Source organism: Sylvia atricapilla, chromosome 6 (genome assembly GCF_009819655.1).
Source record: "Sylvia atricapilla isolate bSylAtr1 chromosome 6, bSylAtr1.pri, whole genome shotgun sequence".
NCBI classification, from domain to species: domain Eukaryota; kingdom Metazoa; phylum Chordata; class Aves; order Passeriformes; family Sylviidae; genus Sylvia; species Sylvia atricapilla.
The window spans coordinates 13686068-13708577 of NC_089145.1; the positions used below are offsets into that span (position 1 = coordinate 13686068).

Sequence of the window (22510 nt, forward strand, 5' to 3'; positions counted from 1 at the left end):
ACACCCTTATGTCTTGTCTTATAAAGCAAAACTATACTGATGCTTTGCTTCAGGTAGCAGCAGAAGGGGTCTTTCCAAATACAGCCCTCTGGGAATACTGGAATTTTTGGGCAATGTTGTTGGTTTGTGCAGGTCCAATAGAAACATGTTTTCCGTCCTCTTTCCTCCTACTTATTTTCTCCTTCTCCCCTTTTCTTTCTTTCATAAAAAAGAATTGAGTGTCCTGTGCTATCAGGGGCTACAGTTTCCTCTGTCTCCCAGCCAGCTTCACCAGAAGAGACATCAAGATGACTTCAGGACACAAACACTTAGGGAAATGCACACCTTGTCCTCTGAATGGATCTCTTCTTGCTGCATCAAACACTACTTTTGTGAAGGCTGGAGAGACAAGAAGAGCTGTGCTGGGAGGGAGATGAAAGATCACCACAGGACATCACATTTCTGGGAGCAGAACACTCCAAATGTCTAGCAGAACCATAGGAGATCAGGACAACCATTTCCTGCATCTCTCCTCTAGAAAAAGAGCGCCTTCCCTCAAGGAAGATTGTGGTTAACTCTCTAGAGCTGGCTGAAGCCAAGCTCACAGTCTGTCATGAACACTGAATTCCTCTTGCTGAAAATAGCTGGATGTCAATACAGCAAAACGAGAAAGGATTCTCTGAAATTCCTAGTAATGCCAGGAGATTTTGTACACCAGGGCTGAATTCTCAGCAAGGACAAAAAAATCCCAACAAGAACAGATTTCTTCAGACAGCCTGAGCTTCAGTAGGTAACACTGCAACAGTGGGAGGCTTTTTAAAATCTGTTTGTTTCACAGTTGCTGGAATTCCCCTATATAACTGCACCTTCAATAGGCCGCTTCTACGGCTGAGATGCCAAAGCCTTTAGCACCCAGTTGCTGTCAAAACGGCTCATCAGCACGATCCATTTTGGTTCTTAGAAAGCTGATGAGTCCCAAAACTCTCTCCTATTCACTGGAGCCCTCACCAGTCTGCTGAGTGCTGGGGAAGCACACTGTGGGTTGGCACTCCCCCAGCAGAGCTCCGAGCTTTGATTCTCATCAGGTGACACCTATTACTTAACAGCAGTGTTCTGAGTCAAGTTAAACAGCAAATAAACATAATGAGAGGCATTGCTAATGAGAAGCACTGCTAAGGAGAAAAATAAAGGAGAAAACTCAAAGCAGGGGATTTTGCTCTGAGCATCCCACACCCTGATAACTCTGAATAAGCAAGAGAAAAATTCCTTTTTAAAAACACTGGCACTGAGAAACATCCTATTTATATATCTTAAGAGAAGTTAAAATAATAATGATGATATAATTTTCTACACCAGAAGTCTGCAGTGCATTTCACATTTGTTGGTGGATACTTGTTATATAGATGGCTAATTGGGGAGGTTTTGTTCTATTTAATGAGGAGCTTCCATTTCATAATCCTTGCGTTCAAATTCATAATCATTATCAAAAACCATGCCTCTCTTCATAGGAAGAGATCATAATCATTGTTAGATAATCAGCTTTTTTCATAATAAATCACTCTCCTGTATCAATTGCTTCACTTGGAATAATTTTTTTCCACAGATTTCTGCTTAGTGACATCCTAAGCTGAATAACAGATGATGGCTCATGCTCACATAATACGAGCTACTCTGCTCCAGGTAACATAGGAGATAGAGTGCACAATCATCAGAAGAAACTCTGTGAGGTGTGACATAAGCCCCAGCAGATTCATTCCTTTTTTTTAGATGAAAAAAACTCAGCTGGGGGAGGAAAGGTGTGACCTATTGTGGACATGGGAATTCCTCCTAAGTAAGGCCTGAGGGACTGGGTCCTTGGACATCAAATGTATCATGAAAACATCACCATCTGCTTGAATCATCAGGATTTATCTATGATTACTCTTTGGAAAGATAGTGTCATTAAGCTGAACTAAAAATGATTAAGGTCAGTTGTGCATGTGTACATCACTTGGCAAGGTCTGTGGAATTTCTGATACAAGGTTGGTAGGTTAATCACTAAGAAAACAGATTATATGTTCATAACTACAGGGAATATGGTTTAGATGAGGACTTGGACAGGGAGGAAATATTTACCCTGAAACCTTTAAATTGCTCTGTGCTACCAGGAGAAGGCAGACATACACTTACCCATCAGACACTATGCCCTCTGCAATTTCACACACCAGCACAAACAAGAGGATAAAAGTCAGTATCCAGCGTAAATTGTGGCCAGGAAAATGAAGCCATGTGCTGTGATGTATATGTACTTTGGAACTCTGACTTCCCCATCCTAAGAGAGAAAAGAGAATTACAGAGAGCTTTCTTAACAAGAGTGACACACAAAGCTCCTGCTTACAAAAAAACCCAGAACCATACATGTAACAACCTTGCATACCAACATTGACACAGCCGTGTTGTTAAACAAACATGTATTTGAACATTATCAGAACTGTGCTGTCATTATCTCACGTCATATGGAATAAAATCAATACTTCAGACAGGATACGGCCTTAAATTCCTATACTTCTTGCAACTTACTGTCAAGTAATTACATGCCCCAAACATTTTTCAAATCTATTCACAGCTTAAACGAACAACAAATTAATGCTTTGACAAATACACATGAACACTATAATAAATGCACTACTTTTCTTCCTTTCTATTCTTTAAAAAAGATAAACTAAAAAAGGAAAGGATAAAGTGTGAAGTTTTATCTCACTAAAAATTAGCAATATTGAGAGATTCCAGATAAACGCAGAGAACCGTAAGCAGCTCTTCAGCTGACCCCGTTTTCACAGTCGTGCTGGCTGCTATTTCCTCACCGGACCTTTTCCCATCCCCAGGAGCGTTCCTCCAGCCCGTGCCGTTGCTCTCCGCGGGCCGCTCCAGCTTTTGGAGGAGGGTGGCCGGAGCAGTGACAGCCCCGTGCGGAACCGCCGGGCCACCTACCGGCCCCGCCGGGCTTGTGACATCAAATCACAGCCGCCCCAGGTACCGCAGAAGCCACCACGGCGGGGCAGGACCTGTAATGAGAGGGGCTGCCAGGCGGCTGTGACCTCGCAGTAATTGATGGGAGTTATGTTTCATAACGCAGCACTTACTTGTCAGGTTTCCTTGGCTTTAATAGCACATTTATTTCTGCTTCCCGCGCTGCTGGTCAAAACCGGCAGGGCAGATCCTGCGGTCTCCTCCTGCATCACCCCTTCCTGCCCTGCCTACGCAAGGGGTTTCAGCTGCGGGGAGCCCCGCGGGCTGCCCCGGCAGACGGAGGTCGGACAGCTGCGGGGGCAGCCCGGGGAGAGGCGGCCGCCGGAGCATCCCGCAGCTCGCACCGCATCCCGGCACCGGCGCAGCCTCCCGAGCGGCACGGGGGCAGGGCCAGGCCGGGGGACACGGCAAGGGGAAGCAGGCGGCCGGGGGGAAACGCGGCACACGCGCGGCAGCGCGGGGGAGGGAAACCCACGGCGAGACAAAGCCGGGCGGGGGGACACGGCAAAGCAACACCGGGGCTGGAGCGGCAGAGGGAAAAGGGGGGCAATTGGAGAGGCACAAGCGGACACATGAAGGGAGAGCCGCAGGCACCCACCGATGAAGAGGATGGGGAAGGTGATGAAGAGCAAGAAGACGTGCGGCACCACGTTGAGCGCATCCACGAAGCAGCCGTTGTTGAGCACGCCGTGGTCCACGTTGTAGGCGGTGGAGTTGCCCTCGTCGCCGCAGAACGCCAGGGCCATGGCGGGACCCTGCGCGCAGCCCAGCGCCGCCTCCTCCTCCGCGCACATCAGGCGGGGCCGGCGCTGCCGCGGCTCTGCCCGCACCTGCCGGGAGCAGCGGCCCCGGCCCCGGCCCCGCGCTCCGCCCGCCCCGGCGCCGCCCCGCCCCGGCGCCGCCCCCGGACAGCCCCAGCCCCGAGCGGGGCGCTGCGGGAGCGCTCGGCGGGACGGGGATGGAGATGGGGACGGGGGCGGGACGTCCCTTCCGTGCCGCGGGTGGGAGCGATGCGAATGCGCCGTGACAGCCCTCGGTACCCCAGAGCACCAGAGCCGTGTTCCAGGGCTCTAGGGGCTCGGTATTGAGTGCTTTATGCATCGTTAATATGACAGAACATTAAATATCCAACACTAAATTAGTGATGATGGAGGAATTACAGATTACGGGAAGTGTGTTCTTTCAGCCTCGTCAGCTTTTGCTTTTTTTCTCCAATGTCATAAAGATATTATTGGATTAAGTCACGTATAAAGCCATACCGTCCTCCCAAAGGAGCCTTCAACATTATGTCCTGAACAGCTGTTGTGTTTGTGTCTTACCTTTTTTTTCCCCTAAAATGAGTTAAACCCTAACTGTTTTTCTCCCTCCACCAAGACTGCCTCAGTATCTGAGAAACAGACCATTAATTTGAGTGGGCTCCAGATCACTCCATAAGCCTTTTTATGTACACCAGAATAATCTACAAATCGAGCTTTCCAAACTTTTTTTTCTTGAGTAGAAGTTAGGCTCAGTTGAGCCAAACCCAAGCAAAAACTCTGATCAAATATCTCTCTGCTGGGCGATAGCACTGGAAAGTAAAATGTGATGTGCATCAAAAATCTGCACCTGGCACACACTTTCCAGCACAGGCTGAATCAACGCCCAAGATTCAAATATCTCTGCTGTGTAGCCATGAAATACTCAACAAAAAGATTCATAACCAAATCACTTCCCTTGGAGCTCCTTTCATTCTTAGTCATGCTTTTTTTCCATTGCTTTGCTGAGCAACAGAACTTGCCACATCCTACAAAGAGAAATGCAAACAAATAATGCCCATTTATCCAGGCTTCACTCTTCAAAACGCAAAAACTGCAAGTTGGCTAAATGCCTTTAAGGGAAATTAACCCATAAATGAAAAATTTCCTTCTTCCTTCAACATAACAGAGTACATTCAATTTCTAGGACTGACAGCTTCACTAATAGACCTGAAATTACTTTTGTTGTGCTGCTTTTATTGATCTTGCTGTTGGACAGGAGCAAAGAAAAAGCAATTCTCAGCACGGAATGTTATTTGCTATATATGGTCTTTTGGAGCTACAGCAGTGTGGTTAAGAATAAAAATTAAAAGACAAATCCCAAGCCAAATCCTGTGTATATGTATTTTCAAATGTGAAAGTTACACCCACACTGGAAAGACTATAATTATTTTAAGTTTTGGACAGAATCCAGCATTCATTTGAGCTTCTGGTCAAGCTCAGCTCTGTTATCCTGATAGTTATTTAATAAACAGTACGAGCAGTTTACATGCAGATAATTTAAAAGTCATTTATATTTTAGCATTTCCCGAGTCCCCAAGTGACACAAGATCTCTTTGTTACACATGAACAAATAGAAACAATGAACTTTTGCCAGTTTACACTCTGGAGGTTGAAATTATGGTTAAGATTTAAGGAAGATATAACTGTGGCCAGAGAATTAAACACAGAAATTAAAGTTTGCCAACATCTCCAAAGAAATCCAAGAACTGAGCTCACATGCCCAACCTCTGCATGTTTTCTGAACCTTTAGACCATCTTCCTTTACTACAAAGCATCAATTACAACATTTAAAGAAAGTGTATCTCAAATAACAAAACATCAGGAAACTCCATGGTTTTGAATTTGAAATTTATCTTTTCAATGATTTTCGGACACAGCCTGGATTACATAATTAATGTGCTGACTTAATATTCTCAGTTCAGGTCCTGCAAGAGATCTGCAGCTATCACAGAGCTAAAGTTGAGTCAGAAATGTGTTGGCACCCTGAACAGAAAGATGGTGGATTAAATAGGGAATTAAAAACTTAATGAAATACAGAAGAAAACCCAGACTGACAGAAATCAAAACAGTTGGTAAACTGAAATTAGCAAGCTGAGCATTCATAGCAATAAACAGGGACACACACAAATACACAAACTCTTTAAATAACTCATGCTTCCAAATACAACGTTCCAAGTTTGTCCCTACTGTTACAATGAAACCAAGTGAGTAATCTGGACAAATACTGGTCTTGCTTACTAAAGCATCAAATAACAATTTCACTCAGAAATGGTGAAACACCCATTTTGTGACTTCACAAAATAATGCTAAATTATAGTTTGATCCTTTTCTTAGGACAGGCTTAGATGTGATTGTGGTGTCAAAGAACTGAACCTCCCTATCCCCAGACTGTCTCTGCTGGTCCTGTGGGATTTGGAGCAGGTCACAGAGGAATAATTTCTTTCTCAAAACTGTAATTTCATGAAGCTTTGTGAAAGCAAAATTCCTTTTCAAAGTACAGAAAAGGTAAAGAAAATATGAAACCAACAGATAGACAGCCATGTTGCATGTTGCAAATGCAACTTAATTTTCTGCTGAAGTCCCTTTGCATCTTATTTCTCTTACTTGTGACTATTTCCATTTCACAAGGAGTCAGTTTCCTGCTTCATTATTTCAGTGTATCTATTAGAAATGAGACATCAAGTTAGATGCTGGCAGCCACTAGCACATTCAGTATGTGACTGGAAATATTTTGAAAGCATTTTGATGATGTAAAATTGATTTCCAGAGAGACAAGGGCAATATTTCTAACTCAAGGAAAAATCACTTTTTTAGGCTTGCCTTGGAATCTGACTTTGTCTACAGGATGCAGACAGGTTTTGGTTTTGTAGTAAAGCACTGACTCTTCTGAGTTCAGTTGTTTTTAACAGATACTCATTTCTGTGGGAGCTTTCATTTTTCTTTCCTACCTTTGTAATTTGTTTCTTGCTCCTCTTATTCATCTGCTTCACACTGACCTCTCTTTTTCATCAATGAAGTGCTCTCTTCCTAAAAATCATGGTTTGCTGCTGTAGATCATGCTGCAGCTTTGTGCTTTTGTTTGCATCTGGAAACACAGATAGAAACCACCCCCCCAAAGTTTTGAAAGTTCTGAACAGCCACAGCCCACGTTCAAAGTTCTGATAGACAGGTATATAAACATAGGCATCACTCAGGAAAATTTCACTTTCCTGTGTATTTCAAAGTCATTAATGAGAACAATTATAAATAGGAAATCTTAGGAAAAATGCAAACAAAGCGAATTCTCATTGTGATTTAGAATTAGCTAAACAATATGCACTATTTCTTCTGCTTCCTATTAAATTCTGCTCTCGGAAGAAGAGAGAAAAACCAATATACATGTGTGGGAGGAAGCCACCAATCCCTTTCTGAAGCACATTGGGAAAGGTTGAGGGAAAAAAATGGGAGAAAATCACCTCCAGAGAAAAGTGTTATTTTATTCATGTGAAACAAAGAACTCTATTCTATCTTTTCAGACAAGACATCACTTTAAAAAAAATTCTTAGAAAAATTGTCTAAGGTGCTGCTATTAAAATTCATGCAATAAGCAGTCATAGAATCCTAGGATCTTGGGAATGGAAGGGACCTTAAAGATCATCCAGTTCCAACTCCCCTGCTATGAGCAGGGACAACTTTCACCAGACCAGGTTGTCCAAAGGTCCATCCACAGCTGGTCTAGCCTTGAAAGCTGCCAGGGATGGGGCATCCACAGCTTCTCTGGGCAACCTGTGCCTCACCATCCTCATAGTGAAGAATTTCTTCTTGATATCTAAACTAAACCTTCCCTCTTTCAGTTTAATAATAGTGCAGACATTCACAGAAATAGCTGATTTTCTCTAAATAAACTTTATTAATTTTTAATTACTGTCCCTCATTAAAAATGTAGAAAGAACTTATGAGTAAGCAGATCTATCTTTGAGTGGGAACAAAATACAAACTCTTTGTTGGGCAATAATTTTCAGGCAAAAACTCAGACAAGTGTTTGGAACAGCTTATCTTTAAGTGTGCTCAGACATCTTGCAGTTTCAGCCACTCCAGTGACCTCTATCATTAAGTCATTTTATGAAGCACATTCTCCAACATCCAATATAACATTCAGCCAATTAATCTCACATTGAACTAACTCCTCAGTTTAACAGTAGCTTCCTGGTTCTACACAGCCAGAGCAGTGCTGACTTGGCACCTGAAACCTGGTGAAAAATCTCACTTTTCTGTTCATTCACTCTCCTTTGCAGTGTTAAACAAACATTGACAGATTTGGGGCTACCTGACACAACTCTGGATGAATCATCTGAAGGGCTGCAGGCTATTTCCCTTACCAGCCTGACCTAAGGATATTCCTGATGCTCCCCTGCCCTCCTCAATCACCCCAGGATTCTCCACAACAGTGACAAGGCTAAACCAACTTTCTATTCACTCCTGACTATCCTTGTGCACAGATGAACTTTTACAACCTCTGCATGATCTCACTGATCACCTCACACCTTAGTTTCATCTCCAGTATCAAAATGGTTAATGTCTTGAGTACTGCCTGTGTAGCACTTGTAGCACAAGTGTTGTGTTTTCCTCAGGGGAATAAGCTGAGTGCTGTGAACTAACCCGTGCCAATAAACAACTCGCGTGCTGGCTCCAGTGTGGTATTCTTCAGAAAATATTATTTTAGTTACTGATTCAGTTCAGTGCTGTTACGATGCTTGCCTTGTATATGGGCACTTGTATATAACAGATTATTCTGCCTGTTTATACTGAAATAATTACACGCACTAACAAATAACCATAGCAAATATCCAGCATTAATTTCCAACAGATAACAGGGCTAAAAGTCATTGGCCGTGCTTGGAACCCTTTCAAAAATCACAAATTAGACTGAAAACTAAGGTTTAAAGTGTTTTTTGAAGATTATTAGAAACAAAGATACCATCTTTCCTTTTCAGAATATAAACTGGTTTTCTGCTCAGGCATACAGTTTTAGTTAGTTGATTTGTTTATTGAACCACCAGGAATTGTTCCAGGCTACACTCAGTTTCTCCAGTGGGTAAAATTGACACAACAATTAGAGAGAAACAAAGCTATCAGCTCAGAACTGGACTTGGAATGTGCTTATCTTGTGCTGCTATTTGACAAAATTATGCAGAAAATTAACAAAAAGGGTGCTGTAGTTCAAAGAAGTTTTGCACTTCAAAAATTTCTTCTGTTTATTTTTAATAGGTTGCAATGTGGCATTTATTCTAGCTCCTAAAATAATGAAATCATATTATAGATTGATAAAAAACCCAAAATGTGAGTATGCACAAAAGGTTGCTTCCTGTATAGCAAATAGTTAATTCCCTGTTGTGATTTATCACATATCTAATTAATTTTAAAAGGCCTATTTCAGGAGACATTTCCCTTGAGTTCAGCCCACATGCAGACTACATTTGGGATTTTCAGAGGCTCAAGGGAGTTAAAACAATCAATACCCATAAAAAATAGAAAGAGAATTAATTTAATAGTTTTGTAACTGAACTTACAGCCAATAGTATTTTTCTCTATCTTTTTCCTATTTTCATGATGATTTGAACTTGAAGCTTATTATCTCTTGGAGTAGTACAGTGGGGGTTTTTGTACAGGAAAGTGCTGTACCTGGATTTGTAGGTGTGAAGCTTTGCAGGAAATTAAATTGGCTATGACACTCTTACCTGGCAGCAGTAATTCCTGAATATCCTCACTTAGGGCAGATGTTCACAGCCTCAGGCCTCAAACCAACCAGAGATCCTCTGCTCTGCTCTATTCTTTATACTGTCAGTATTTAGGAGGAACAGGGTAGCTTTTGAAAAAAGGCAAAAAGTAAGAGATAGCTGTACAACTCCATCCAGTATTGAAATTTGGCATTGTTTTTAACTCTCTACAGAGAAGAGAAAAATATTTTTTTAACATAGTCTATACATTTGTATAGGAATGTTTAAAATTTGTAACAGCAATAAATAAGACTGAGTACCAAACCTTCAAAAATCCCCTTAGGCTGAGCAAAATAATGCAGTCAATGGGGCTAAAGCTATTTGTAAATTTGGATCACACTTAATTAGTGTTATTAAACAAAGAAAAGAGGAAAAATTCTAAACTCCTCCTCTAAAGGAGCAAAAGCTAATAACAGAAAATAACACCATGGCAGTCACTTCAGGACACAGGAAACAGGCTTTGCTGAGACAGGCCAGGCTTCCAGCCTCTGGACAACAAATAGGTTGTCCTTAGGATTCAGGGTCGTGGAGTGTCTCAGCTGTTCATGCAAATGCCACAGGTCCTTCACACTGAATAGTGCAGAGGAGTCACCTCACGGACTAATAGTGCCCTGGTATTTTGAACATACTCCACTCTTACAACTAGGAATTCTTTAAGTGGCTGAAGTGAGGGGTAAATGGGAGTAGTGGATATTCAGATTAGTTTTAATGTGTTACACAGTGCATTTACAAGCTGCCTTTTTAAAGAGCAAATAATAGAAATAAGAGTTTGTACAGCCACAGCATCCTTCTAAATTGAGTGTAGTAGAGAATAGGTTGAAAAAAATGGAGAAATTACACTCCAGCAGTATTTAAAATAAAATATTGCAGCCATCAGCAGTCCTGGGTCAACAGGTTGACTGGAGGTTAGCAAATGGGACACCCATCTACAAGAAGGTCAGGAAGGAGGATCCAGGAACCGCAGACCTGTCAGCCTGGTGTCAGTGCCTGGGAAGGTCATGGAGCAGATCATCTCAAGTGCCATCATATGGCACAAACAGGACAACCAGGGGATCAGACAGGGGCTCATGCAAGGTGAGTCCTGCTTGACCAACCTCATCTCCTTTTATAACAAAATGACCTGCTTAGTAGATGAGGGAAAGGCTGTTGATATTTCCTATCTGGACTTTAGGAAAGATTTTGACATTACTTCCTACAGCATTTTCCTGGAGAAACTGGCTTCCCATGGAGTGGGCAGGTGTACTCTTCACTGAGTAAAAACCTGTCTGGATGGCTGATCCCAGAGACTGGGGGTGAGCGGATTCCATCCAGCTGGCTGGGGCACCAGTGGCGCTCCCCAGGGCTGGGAGCTGGGCCCAGTCCTGTTTAATCCCTTTGTCAGTGACCTGGATGGGGCATCGAGGGCACCCTCAGGCAGCCCGCACACACACCAGGCTGGGTGGCGGTGCTGCTCTGCCGGAGGGCAGGAAGGCTCTGCAGAGGGATCTGGAGAGGCCGGATGGATGGGCTGAGGCCGATGGTGTGAGGGTCAGCCAGCCCCAGTGCCGGGGCTGTCCCTGGGTCACGACAGCCCAGACACGGCCACGGGCCGGGCAGAGGGGAAGTGGGAAAGGGCCCGGGGGTCCCTTAACAGCAGATGGACAGGAGACAAGGCTGTGCCCTGGTGGCCAGGAGGGCCAGTGGCACCTGGCCTGGATCAGCAATAGTGTGGCCAGCAGGACTGGGGCCAGGACTGTGCACCTGCACTGGTGAGGCCACACCACAGTGCTGGGCCCAGTTTTGGGCCCCTCACTGCAAGAAGGACACTGAGGGGCTGGAGTGAGTCCAGGGAAGGGAAACGGGAGCTGCTGAAGGGTCTGGAGCACAAGTCCTGTGAGGAGCAGCTGAGGGAGCTGGGGGTGTTCCGCCTGGAATAAAGGAGGCCCAGATGAGACCTCATCACTCTTCACAACTCCATGAAAGGAAGCTGGAGCCAGGTGAGGGTTGATCTTCTCCCAGTAACAAGTAATAGGGTGAGATAAAAGGGCCAAAAGTTGTGCCTGGGAAAGTTTACATGGAATACTAGAAAACATTTCTTTACTAAAAGAGTTTTCAGGCCCTGGAACAGGTTGTCCCCTGGAACAGGGAAGTGGTTGAGTCTGCATTCCTGGGGTTATTTAAAAGGCATTTAGATGTGGCACTTAGGGACATGGTTTAGCAGTGGACTTGGCAGCGCTAGGTTATGGGTTGGACTTGATGATCTGAGAGATCTTTTCCAAACAAAATGATTCTGTGATTCTGCTTTTATTCTTACATAGGATTATTCTCTCTCTGAAGACAAGATTATTTAGAGGTGGGACAACGTATCAGGAATTTGATGCTGAGTGGCACTTGCAGCATTATTATGATACAAGAGGTACCAAACAATTCTAGGTACCCACATTAATTCAGGATGTAAAGCAGCTGCAGATCTCTCTATAAGAACTGCTCTGAAGAAAGTATGAGCTATTGGTAGAATATGATGTGTCTTTTATGAAAACTCGTATAACTTAAAAAAAAAATCCACACTGTTGTGGTAAAGAAAAAAAAGCTGGAAAACTTCCCAGAGTTCCTGATAATGGTTATAAAGAGAATAATTCCTGTTTCCTTCAGAAGTAGTTTTCCCCTCAGCACACAAATAGTTTTTCCCGACTGGCTATATCACAAGGCTGAAGAGAATGTTTTATATTGTAAATCTCTTCTTAAAAAGAGAATCCATATTTGTTTGTTGTAGATTCTCTGAAAAAAAATTTCTCAAAGCTAAATGTTTTCATAACAGCATATGTTGCACTGTCTGAGTCTGTAGCATTAGATGTGAAAACAATGCTGACTGGTGAGTGCAGCAGTGAATTTGTTGTGCGCAAAAACTGTAAACAAAACAGTGATTGATAGAGCTGAAATGAAATATAATGAGAATTGACCAGGAACATGAATGAACACTGTCAGGTTCTATAGTTTTTCAAATAAACAGCCTGTGAGACCAGTTTGTAAACTGGTAACATGGTAGATAGAAATGCCTTTCTTTGCAGGGATTAGTCTGTAGAGAGTTTGCAGAGTCTCTTTGGGTAGAGACTATCCTAAAACGGTCTCAGGTACTTCTCAGCATAGGTCATGGCTCCCAGTAGGTACCTGTGCTGGCACAAACACCCCTGGCTGCCCACCTGACACTACAAGGGGATGTGTCAGAACCATCTGTGTAGGGCATGATTCCCACACTCTGATCTTCCCTCCCGCATGGAATTATTCCCGATTCTCTCTTTCTCTCAGGGCTGTAGGTAGCCTTTCTCAGCATGCTTTCCCCAGGCTATATTTGTCTCCTGTGATAAGGCAGCAACACGAGCCAGTGGAAACGTTCTGCACGTCTGCGTTTTGGCAGCCCAAATGTGAAGGGCGATGTCAAGTGCTCAGCCATGGAGGTTTTTCACGTGCAGCTCTCAGCTGTCTGTTTTCATCTGCAGTGTAACAGCAACGCAGCGGGGACAAGAACAACCACATCCAGCTGGAGAGCACTGACAAGGGATGATCCTCTCCTGTGTGCCAGGGACACATCCTCAGGACATGCTCGCAGTAACTGCGCAGAAAAAGTAAGATTGCTTGTTACATATTCCCAGTCCTGGAACTGGCCATGGCTTCTTTAACAAACTGAACTTAAGTTCTGAATTGACAGCTCTTTTCACCACATCATAAAAAAGCTCTTGCCATTTCCCCATTTGCTTGTAGTTTGGGTAATGAAGGCTCAAGATATTATGAGATAAGGAAAGGATGATGCTACAACTAGATAAAAACTCATGTCTTCCACAATTAGGAACACAGCTGACTATAGTGATATTTGCCCTGTGATTACGAGACCACAACAATATTAAAGAAAGAATAGTTGAGATTTCATACTCAGGTGTTATCTACTTCCTAGGAAAATGGTGATGACCCTTCTGTAAAAGTCACTTGCATTGTCCTAGTGCAAAGAGGAGTAAGTATTTTGTCTCTTTGTGTCATTTCTAAATCCACTTTCCCTCATTTATTTACTATGGTGTTTTAAACATCTGTTTATGTACACGTGAGTTTAAAGACATCATTAGAAAAGGAAATACCAGGTGATTTTACCCTTGAGAAGTTATACTATTCCTGATGTACTTCAATAACATAATGGGAAAAAACCAACTCTGCATCTGTTTATCTGGCTAGAGGCAAAGAAATATGAATATTGTTACAGTCGACAACAAAGAAATACAGCTTTCCTGCAGCAGTACAACATAGAACAAATCATTACAACTTAATGGCAAATTAATACACTCAATTAATTTTCCCTGTGAATCATCCAACCAGAAAATATGCCCACCGTCTCTGTTTCAATCAGCCCCATGAGTGTTAACAGAAATTTGTTACAATCAAATCCTCCAAGAAGAAAAACATTAGAAATGATGTTGCACCCACCTGTAAATTCTAAAATGACTGATGGGAAATTTAGATTTTAGTTGGAGAAAAGACTTTGCGTGTCCATCCTCTCAATATGGATTCTTGCTAATGTATGTCACTCCTCTACATTTGGATGGAGCTGTCTGATTTCCACTGAGGAAGAGTATGCAATTTCTTCTGTCCTAGCAGGTTAATAACATTCAGAGATCTGCTTCACCGCAATTCTTTGTAAATAATCAAACCAGGAATATACATTTCTTTCTTTTCCTCTGCCCTTCCTTGAGGTTAGAATTAACCTTGAGGCTGCTAATTAATGATGTTCATGGGTGTCTCTGCTCTGAAAATTCCACCTTTTATACTGGGGAGTGGAGAAAGAATAAAAACCCCACTAATATTTGCAAACTTATAATCCATTTAGTTTTGAAAGATAACCCTGAAAAGTCATTTCACCCTGTCAGGGAAATACTTATTACAAGAGTTTAGTCAAAGCTTAATTTTCTCTCAAGTGTTTCTAAAAATGTTTTATATCTAGTGTTCTTTGCACTCTGTTAAGTGCCATTAATCCTCAGGAGCCTCAAGCTGTTGCCAGCATGAACACGGGATCTCAGTGCTAAAGCACCCAGAACTGCTTAGGGGAAAGGGAAGTGAAATAATTTTCAAGAAAAGTAGTTTGAAATTCTTTTGGTTTTATGGGCCTATGTGTAGCTTTGCATAAAGAATAACCATTAGCTACTTTCCCTCTCACTTCCTTACTGTTTAGGAAAGTCCTTGTCCTCAAAAAGGCTGTCTGATTTCTATCTTGCTTAGTTTATGTTGGGAGAATCTCAATCTCTTTCTCCCAAACATTACTCTAAGCACCATATAAACAAATTCTGTTAGAGCTATTGAAGACTAATGAGTTTTACTGATGTTTGGAAGAGAAATGGTGAGAAAAGATAAGATGAGGACAAGCCAAGGAAATGGGCAGTGGGAGCTGGTGGGAGGAATAACCTTGAAAGATTATTTAAGAAAATGAGGAGGAACTAAAATTCAGTATAAATGCTAGAATTTAAGCATTAACAAGCTTCCATACTAAGCATGTCCAGGACTAAGGCATCAAATGCCTTCTGATTTTGACTTCAAGCCTCCATCCAGCAAAACACTTAAGCCTGAGTAGGATTATTGAACTCAATTTATGTCAATGGGATTGGCTCACATGGTTAAATTAAAGCATGTACTTAAATACTTTACTTGTTCCAGTCTATGATTGCTTTCTAAGTGGCAAACATCTATCAAGCAAATTCAGGTGTCCATTGCTAATCATGCAGCAGGTTTTGTGAATTATGAAGCAACTCTCTGCAGGACATCAGACTCCACATTTTTTGCATGTTGACAAACATTCTGAATTCAACAACAGCCATTCAGACTTATATACCCAATATGTAATACACATTGCCAGTCTGCAACTTACTTAATTCCTTAAATTCCTTATAGTGGTGTTTACATTATTATGGTATGTATCCACCATCACAGTTTGGAGAACGCTTTTTTTCTTAACTGTAAGCCATGACCCTCTGAAGCTTCACAGGGCAAAAACTCCTTTCTAGAGAACAGAAATGTTATTGATTGCTTTTCCTATATCTGCCTCCACTTCATCTTTCATCCTAGATTTCTGTAGAGACCAAAAATAGCCCAGGTTACCTTGTTGTAAATATAAGTAGACCCTGATTCTCATCAGAGTGATATGTTACTATCTGTGTCCTTCAATAACACCTCAAATGTGCATACAGTGATAGAGGAAAAAGTATTCCAGCAGAGGCCACCAGCATTCCAGCAGAGGCAAACTTTTAGATGCCTACCCTAGGAAGAATGAAAGAAAGCATCCTAGTCAGTCTCCTTAAAAAAGTTTGCATGACCTGTGAACAGCCCACCTGAAGCCACCTCAGATTTCAAGTCTGCAGAAAAGGAATTTTGAAATCTGTTCCAGAAATTACTGTTAATCAAAAAAGTAGAAACCTCCTGACAACAAGGACAATAGCAAAAGATAAAATCGACAGACAGCAGAAAAACACAGAAGGTAAAACTCAGTGTGAAAAAAACACAGAAGGTAAAACTCAAGCACTCATTACCTTATCATAAATTGATTACAAGGGACTCATCTGATTTATAATCCTAAGGGTCAAGTTCTTACAGTTAAGACACTGGCTCTTCTCCTCTAAACCTGGTCCTTAGATGGTGTAAAGGTGTCTGTTCATATCAACAGAGATCCCAGAAGGATATTTCTGTGGTGAAAGATGGCTAAGAATTCCACAGCAGCTACCCAAAAATCTCACCACACTTTATCAGTGTCAACATACAGCTGAAAAGCAAACAGCAAGACCTATATGCACTATTGCATATCAAGCTCCTTGAACCCAGATAGGCACACTTGGACACAAAGCCATGATTTTTCACTTTTTTTTTTTTATGGTGAGAGGATTATAACAGTTCATCTATATTCAGAGGTCACGTCTCAAATTTCTGAAGTGCTGAGATTTTGTACATGTGTGCTCCCCAAATTGTTAATTTTAAAATACCTTACTGGTGTATGTACATGCATACACTCCTCATGTTGTACATTTGTTTGTGAAAAGAGCATTTTTTAAAAAGTCATAGCTTCTCTGAAATCTATGCACAATTTCTAAAAGATGCCATGGCCACATGATAAATGGTAGCGAAATAATGAATCAGCAGAATGGCAGTAATAAATAGATCAAAGACCTCCCTATGCTAATATCCATATGAGTAATAAACCATGGTATTTCCTATCCTGTCATGCATGCCACGGTTCTGATCTATAGGGTCTCACATTTTTTTGCCTGCACACAGGCACGCACAGACTTACAGAGCAGATGTGTAAGTCACAAGCCTCGAATGTAATTCATGCTCCAGTTCAGCAACTGTGAGGGGTTTGCTAAAGACAACGTGGCCAAGAAATTCCTGAGAGAATAAGAATGGTTGTTAACAGTTCTGAGAAAGTCTTCCTCAGGGTTATTATCCCATAGAGAGAGCAAGCAGGGTTTGGCAGTCTTAACCAAACAAACAGCTCTGAGAAACTACACGTATTCCCTCTGAGATTACAGCAAATGAAAAACAAAAAACCATCTTCTCCTAAAAGTGGTTTGAAGCATTCGTGATACTATCAGTGAAGTACTTGGACTTCTTCCTGCTTTGTGCTTCAGGTCACAGTTTCCATACTCCCAAAGGAAACTGAGTATTGCCTGAACAAGAGAAAGTCCCATTTACTCTTACTGCTATCTTTTCAAAGTTGGCCTTGTTGAACAGGAGTGAGGCACATACACATGTAATGACTGACAACCACCAAACAAAAATGCAGTAGCAACTCAAAATGGGCACCCTTGTTTAAATTATTTACATGTGGGACACTGCTCATGTACATCAAAGTAACTGAAAGAGAAGTTGCTTGAAAAATGTATTTTCTTGTAGCATTTTCCAACCCCTTGAGCTAGCTGGCAAATGAAAAATGGGATGCAGTTCTAGGGCACTGAAAGTCAGAAATACAGTAAAAACCCCTCTGGCTAATGGCTCAAGATCATTTTAAGATTTCAGAAGTGTCAGGCTCCTTTCTCCTGACACCACCTCCTTACATTGCCTAAAGCAACACATTCTTAATATACCTGGAGTACTGAGCAGGAAATATTTCCTCAACAGCCTCTCATGCATTTTAAGCTGTATCCAAGCAAATCAAGTTAACAGGGTAGATGGAGAGAAGAAAGATAGTTCTGTGACTAAGAAGCAAGGCTACAACTCAACTGCTGGTACTCCCACAGATTTCCCAGCCCAGTCTTCTGTGCTCCTTCTGTCTCTGAAAAAATAACACCAGTAGAAATAGCTCTAATAACTAACCTCTAAGTTTTGTTGTATTATGTTTCTTAGTGTGCTGAGACAGTGTTTAGCAAAATCAAGCACTGAAGTTCTTTGCTGGTGCGTTACTGTGGCTCTCCATTTGCTGGTACAAAACATTGGATCATCCCTTGGGAGAACATTGGATAGCCCCACTCATGTCTCTGATGCATTGTCATATGGTCCAGATGGTTGCAGTATGTAGGCAACCAAGAACCAAAGCAGCAGGAGAAGTACATCCTGCTGCAATTCCCTTCTGGTGCTGATCTTGATGCATTTAGCATTTAGAATAGTTTTCAGTTAGGAAATCTAAAGGCCTGGGTACATGAATGCTAAGACCTAGCAAAAAATACAATATATTTTGCCAACTATCAAATTACCAGATTTGCCCCAAAAAAACATGTAAAAGATTACTGCAGCTCAGCCAAGGGAAAATTCCCTTCTGTGCAGAGTGAATTTCAAGTTCCACAAGGGTGGCAATCTCTTGCAAATGGATCTGTTCTTGAAGAGAACCACAGAAATCTGTGTATTTTAGCAGACTAACTGTTATTATGATGTACAAACCCAGAGGCAAATAGGAAACTAGACTTCTTCCATTTGGCAAATGCAATTTTATTTCTGGATTAGTTGTAAGAGTTCAACATTTAAAATATTCTAACACATACACCCTGCCACGCACATTAATTGGCATGCTGCAAGAATACTGCACATAAAGAAAATCAACATAAGTAAGCATCTGCACATAAGTACAGAGTTCTCAAGAATGTAATTGTTATTTTTATGTGCTGGAGAAGGGGAGGCCTTCCAAACCCTGAAAAGGCAAGGCTTCAGTGGGAATTTGTTATGCCAATGAACAGTCTCAGTAGAAGTGCTGAAAAAACATCTAAACACAACACAAAAAACAGAACACAAACTGGTAGGTGCAAAAAAGGAAGAAGACAATGACATTTCTAAGGAGATATCTCTATAATGTAATTACTGAGTCTCCAACTGTAGTAATACTTAAAGCCAAGCTGGTTTCGATTTTATTGTCTTGAAGAATTTACTCAAATCTAAGGCACAGAGTCACCAAGAGCAGAAGGTTGCACTTGGAGGCTTCCTGCAGTTTAGTCACATGTATAGGCTCACTGTGAACAAAGTACTGTGAATCACACCCAATTTTTCCACCCATGACTATATGAGGGAGGAATTTTTGCCACCAATACAAGCACTCAGGAGTATGAATGTGACTGCACATAATGATTTTATCTGAGCTATTTGCTAGTTATTTACTCTGCTGGTACAGAAGATACTGTATGAGCAATACAATCAAAATTATTCCTTATAATGCTCACATTCCTAGTATTCCCAGTTCTTCCACCAGCAGGGGTTTTATGCTCAAAAAAACCTCACAGCTGAGATACAAAAATGGACACTATGAGAGCTACAAGAATATGAGAACAGAAATTACCTGTGTACTTTCCCATTTTCCCAGGAAAATCACTATCTAGGAAGCAAAAATATAATTCTTTTCACACCCAAACTGGCCTGTGAATGTGTATTCAGAAATGTTGCATGTGGGAACAGACATCTGTGTTCTATCTTCATTTGTCATTTTAGAGTCTATTTCCAGGAAAACTGAAAGATGATCTGCAAAATTTGGCCCCTCAAAATAGCAAAAAGAGATCGAGTGCTCACAGACTGAACTATGCTGGTCAGCCGTTCTTTTCAATCATCTTGCTAAAAAAGTTTTGCTGTATGTCTATAGAATGATATTAAATTATTCAAATTATCTGAAGAATCTGATGTCTCTAGTTCAATTTACAGGTCAGTCAATAAGGATGCATTGCATGTGGTTATTGATTTCCTATTAATTTACTGAGCAGCAGTTTTCTGCTGAGGAAAGTCTCCATTTCAATAGTTGTAGTCTTCCTTAAAAAAAAGTCCTGTGGAAAAAAGAGAAAAAGATAGTGAGAAACATTCTGTTAGCTCATGAGCAACTTTTTATCTTTCTAGTAAGCAGAGTTCTTAAACTGGATCTTAAGTAGTTTTGATTTGTATTATAAGTAATAATTGAGAAGACTCACATGCAACAAGAAAACTTACCTTGGTAGTTCTAGAGATGTATGACTGTACTTACAGTGATTGCACTCACAGAGAAACCATACCGAGCAAACTGAGTTTTTGAGATAAGGATAATTTCAGAACAAACCCATTGTATAGGTGTATGACAAATGACCAGAGACAAACTTCAGTGAAAACCAAACACTCATGAATACTTGTTTACAGGCACACTGTGAGTAATCCAAATGGAAACTTGTTCTTTGGACAAGCCTTCACAAGAGTATAATTTGTAGTTGCTTATAAACTTATGAACTCACAAAGCCACAGCAGTGGTCCACAGATAAGGAAAAAACTTTAGGTTAATCCTACTTGGGCCTATTTATTTAATAGTCTGGCGAATGACAAACCAATTCTGCACAGCATCTCTGAGGAACTTTATGAAGTAGAAACTAAATACTTATATTTTAATAGCACAGGCATGGCAAAAGCCCAAAGAACACTCCAGCTCCAGCATGCCAGGAACAAAAGCAAGGATGGCAAGCAATGCACAGGCAGGCACATGCTTAAAAAATAATGCAGCCACACAATGGCCACTCATATTAAGCCAAGTGTGCTATTCACCATGAGGGACACTGCAGTGGCTACAGCTGCAGGAGATACCCTTGTCTGTACACAGGTGCACTGCCTTCAAAAACCTTTCTGTGTGTGTTGGGACTGACTGCTGATGAGGGAATGGTAGGGCTAAATATACAAGATATGAAAACAAAAATAACAGTGACAGTTATTTCCTTGCCTGTTAGTTTATGCACAGGTATTAAACAAAATTTCACGTCAATCTACAGTTGGTGTTCGCCAGTGAAAGTGATTTACAGCAACTAATACTCCAGTATTCTGCACGGAACAAGAGCCCAGGTTAATAGTGACTACAAAACCTTGCTCTGCCATTTTACTTGGTAGTAAGGATATCTCCAAATCTTTTCCTTCAATGAAACTAGAAAACATGGGTTTTGCTTTTGAAACTGTCCAAAGTAAAGCAAGTTGTATAGACTTGATACCTCTATCACACTTGTAGCTGTAGATTCTTCATACCTATGCTGATTATCTTTAAAATAAGGATTCTGTGAACATTGTCAAGACACCTGACTCACTTAATATCTTTTGAAATTTTACATAAGTTTGCTTAGATGAGAACAGTAACTCCAATATCATTAAAACAAAACAAAAAAAACCCCAAACCAAACAACAGAATTAAATGTGTGTTTGTGATGCAGGATGCTTATGGGGATTTGTTTCCCTAAATTATGATCTATGGGAATAGAGTAAATGATTCAGACTGAAATTAAGTGTAACTTCTTAAAAAAAACCAACCCAAACCCTAAATGCTCAAACTTTAAACTGGAAGTATGAGTGTGTAGTCACGTACAACCAATTCTGAGAATCACTATTTTGCATTCTGGGAACCACTGCTGTAATGCATGACAGCCACTTAATAACTATCAAATTAGCAACAATGTAAAGCAGGAGGTTATACAGTTCATAGGAAGAAGAAAATACTTGCAAAATGTGAGACAAAAAAAGCAAACTGATTATTGTTACTCAGTTTTTAATCCCCAGAGAAAAAAGCTTATGCACTTACATTTCATCATCGTATTCTTTTGGAGGTGATGCTGCAATGACTAAGTCAATCCAATCCTGAAAGAGAAAAGCACAGGCAAACATCTGCTGCTTAATACTGCTTTTAGAGGTGGCCAGTGGACGACCATGGAATGTCAGATAGAGAATCAAGGAGGTAATCTATTCCTGAAAAACCACAGGGAACAGTAGCAAGGTCATTAAAAATCCTATAGGAAGACCATTTAAAGATTGAGCTGTTTGATTTGTATCTTGAAATTTAAAAAAAAAAGCTATTCTAAGATTCATTGTGTATTGGTCATCTGAGCAATGAGTACAGTTCATGCTGTGGAAACGCTCACTGTAGCTGAAGGGCAATGTTGCTCATACGCCAAGAAACAAAGATAAGCTATTATCAGAAAATCCCAGTCTTCTTGCAAGTAATTTTCAACATCAAAGAGCGATTCTACATATAAAGGTACTATAAACACTCAGAATGTAATGTGTTTAAATACCAATCGTGATGTGCCTAAATGCCATTAAATTTCCTAGTAAATTGCACACATGGTTTTCAGAGCTGCTACATACCAGCATCTTCTGCAGATTTTAGCTTAGTTTTAGAGTACCTGATAAACTCACTAATTTTGATGTTTGTAACCTTGTTTTTATTGACATGACAATGTCATGATGGAAAAGCAGCTCTCATATATGAGCTCTGTATATAGAATGAAGTAGTATTACTTACCCCACCCATGTTCCAAGCTTTTGCTAGAGTTGCCTGTGCTTCTGCCAGCTTGCTGTCAATTAGTATCTTGCCATTTACAGCCAGTATTTCATCCCCTTTCACTATGCCTCCTGGGAAAAAGACAAATATGTTATACATATATGTAAGCAAAATAAAATTCTAGGAGTCTTTTCTGTGCCATATTTGTGCAGTACTGGCTATAATGAAAAGTGTTCTCACTGGATGCAAAGGTCTGCACTAAAAATTGTAGGAAGTTT

General features: G+C 41.1%; 2 protein-coding genes across 3 annotated transcripts in view; both read right to left on the bottom strand.

Annotated features, from left to right (window-relative positions):
- ABCC8 (ATP binding cassette subfamily C member 8) overlaps positions 1–3762 on the bottom strand; it is a 73580-nt gene extending 69818 nt beyond the window's left edge. The window contains exons 1-2 of the mRNA XM_066320837.1: positions 3587–3762; positions 2149–2290 (exon numbers count right to left, since the gene is read on the bottom strand). Coding sequence (XP_066176934.1) covers positions 2149–2290; positions 3587–3734 — 290 coding nt within the window. The 5' untranslated portion in view covers positions 3735–3762. The remainder of the gene's footprint in view (positions 1–2148; positions 2291–3586) is intronic.
- Positions 3763–19000: 15238 nt separating this feature from the next.
- Positions 19001–22510, bottom strand: part of USH1C (USH1 protein network component harmonin) — a 46270-nt gene continuing 42760 nt past the window's right edge. Inside the window, exons 19-21 of one of the 2 annotated variants that reach the window (XM_066320838.1) lie at positions 22254–22363; positions 21534–21589; positions 19001–19779 (exon numbers count right to left, since the gene is read on the bottom strand). In XM_066320838.1, the coding sequence (XP_066176935.1) occupies positions 19767–19779; positions 21534–21589; positions 22254–22363 (179 nt within the window). In that variant the 3' untranslated portion in view covers positions 19001–19766. Of the gene's footprint in view, positions 19780–20330; positions 20639–21533; positions 21590–22253; positions 22364–22510 lie in introns of those variants that run through there. The other variant, XM_066320839.1, reaches the window with a different exon arrangement.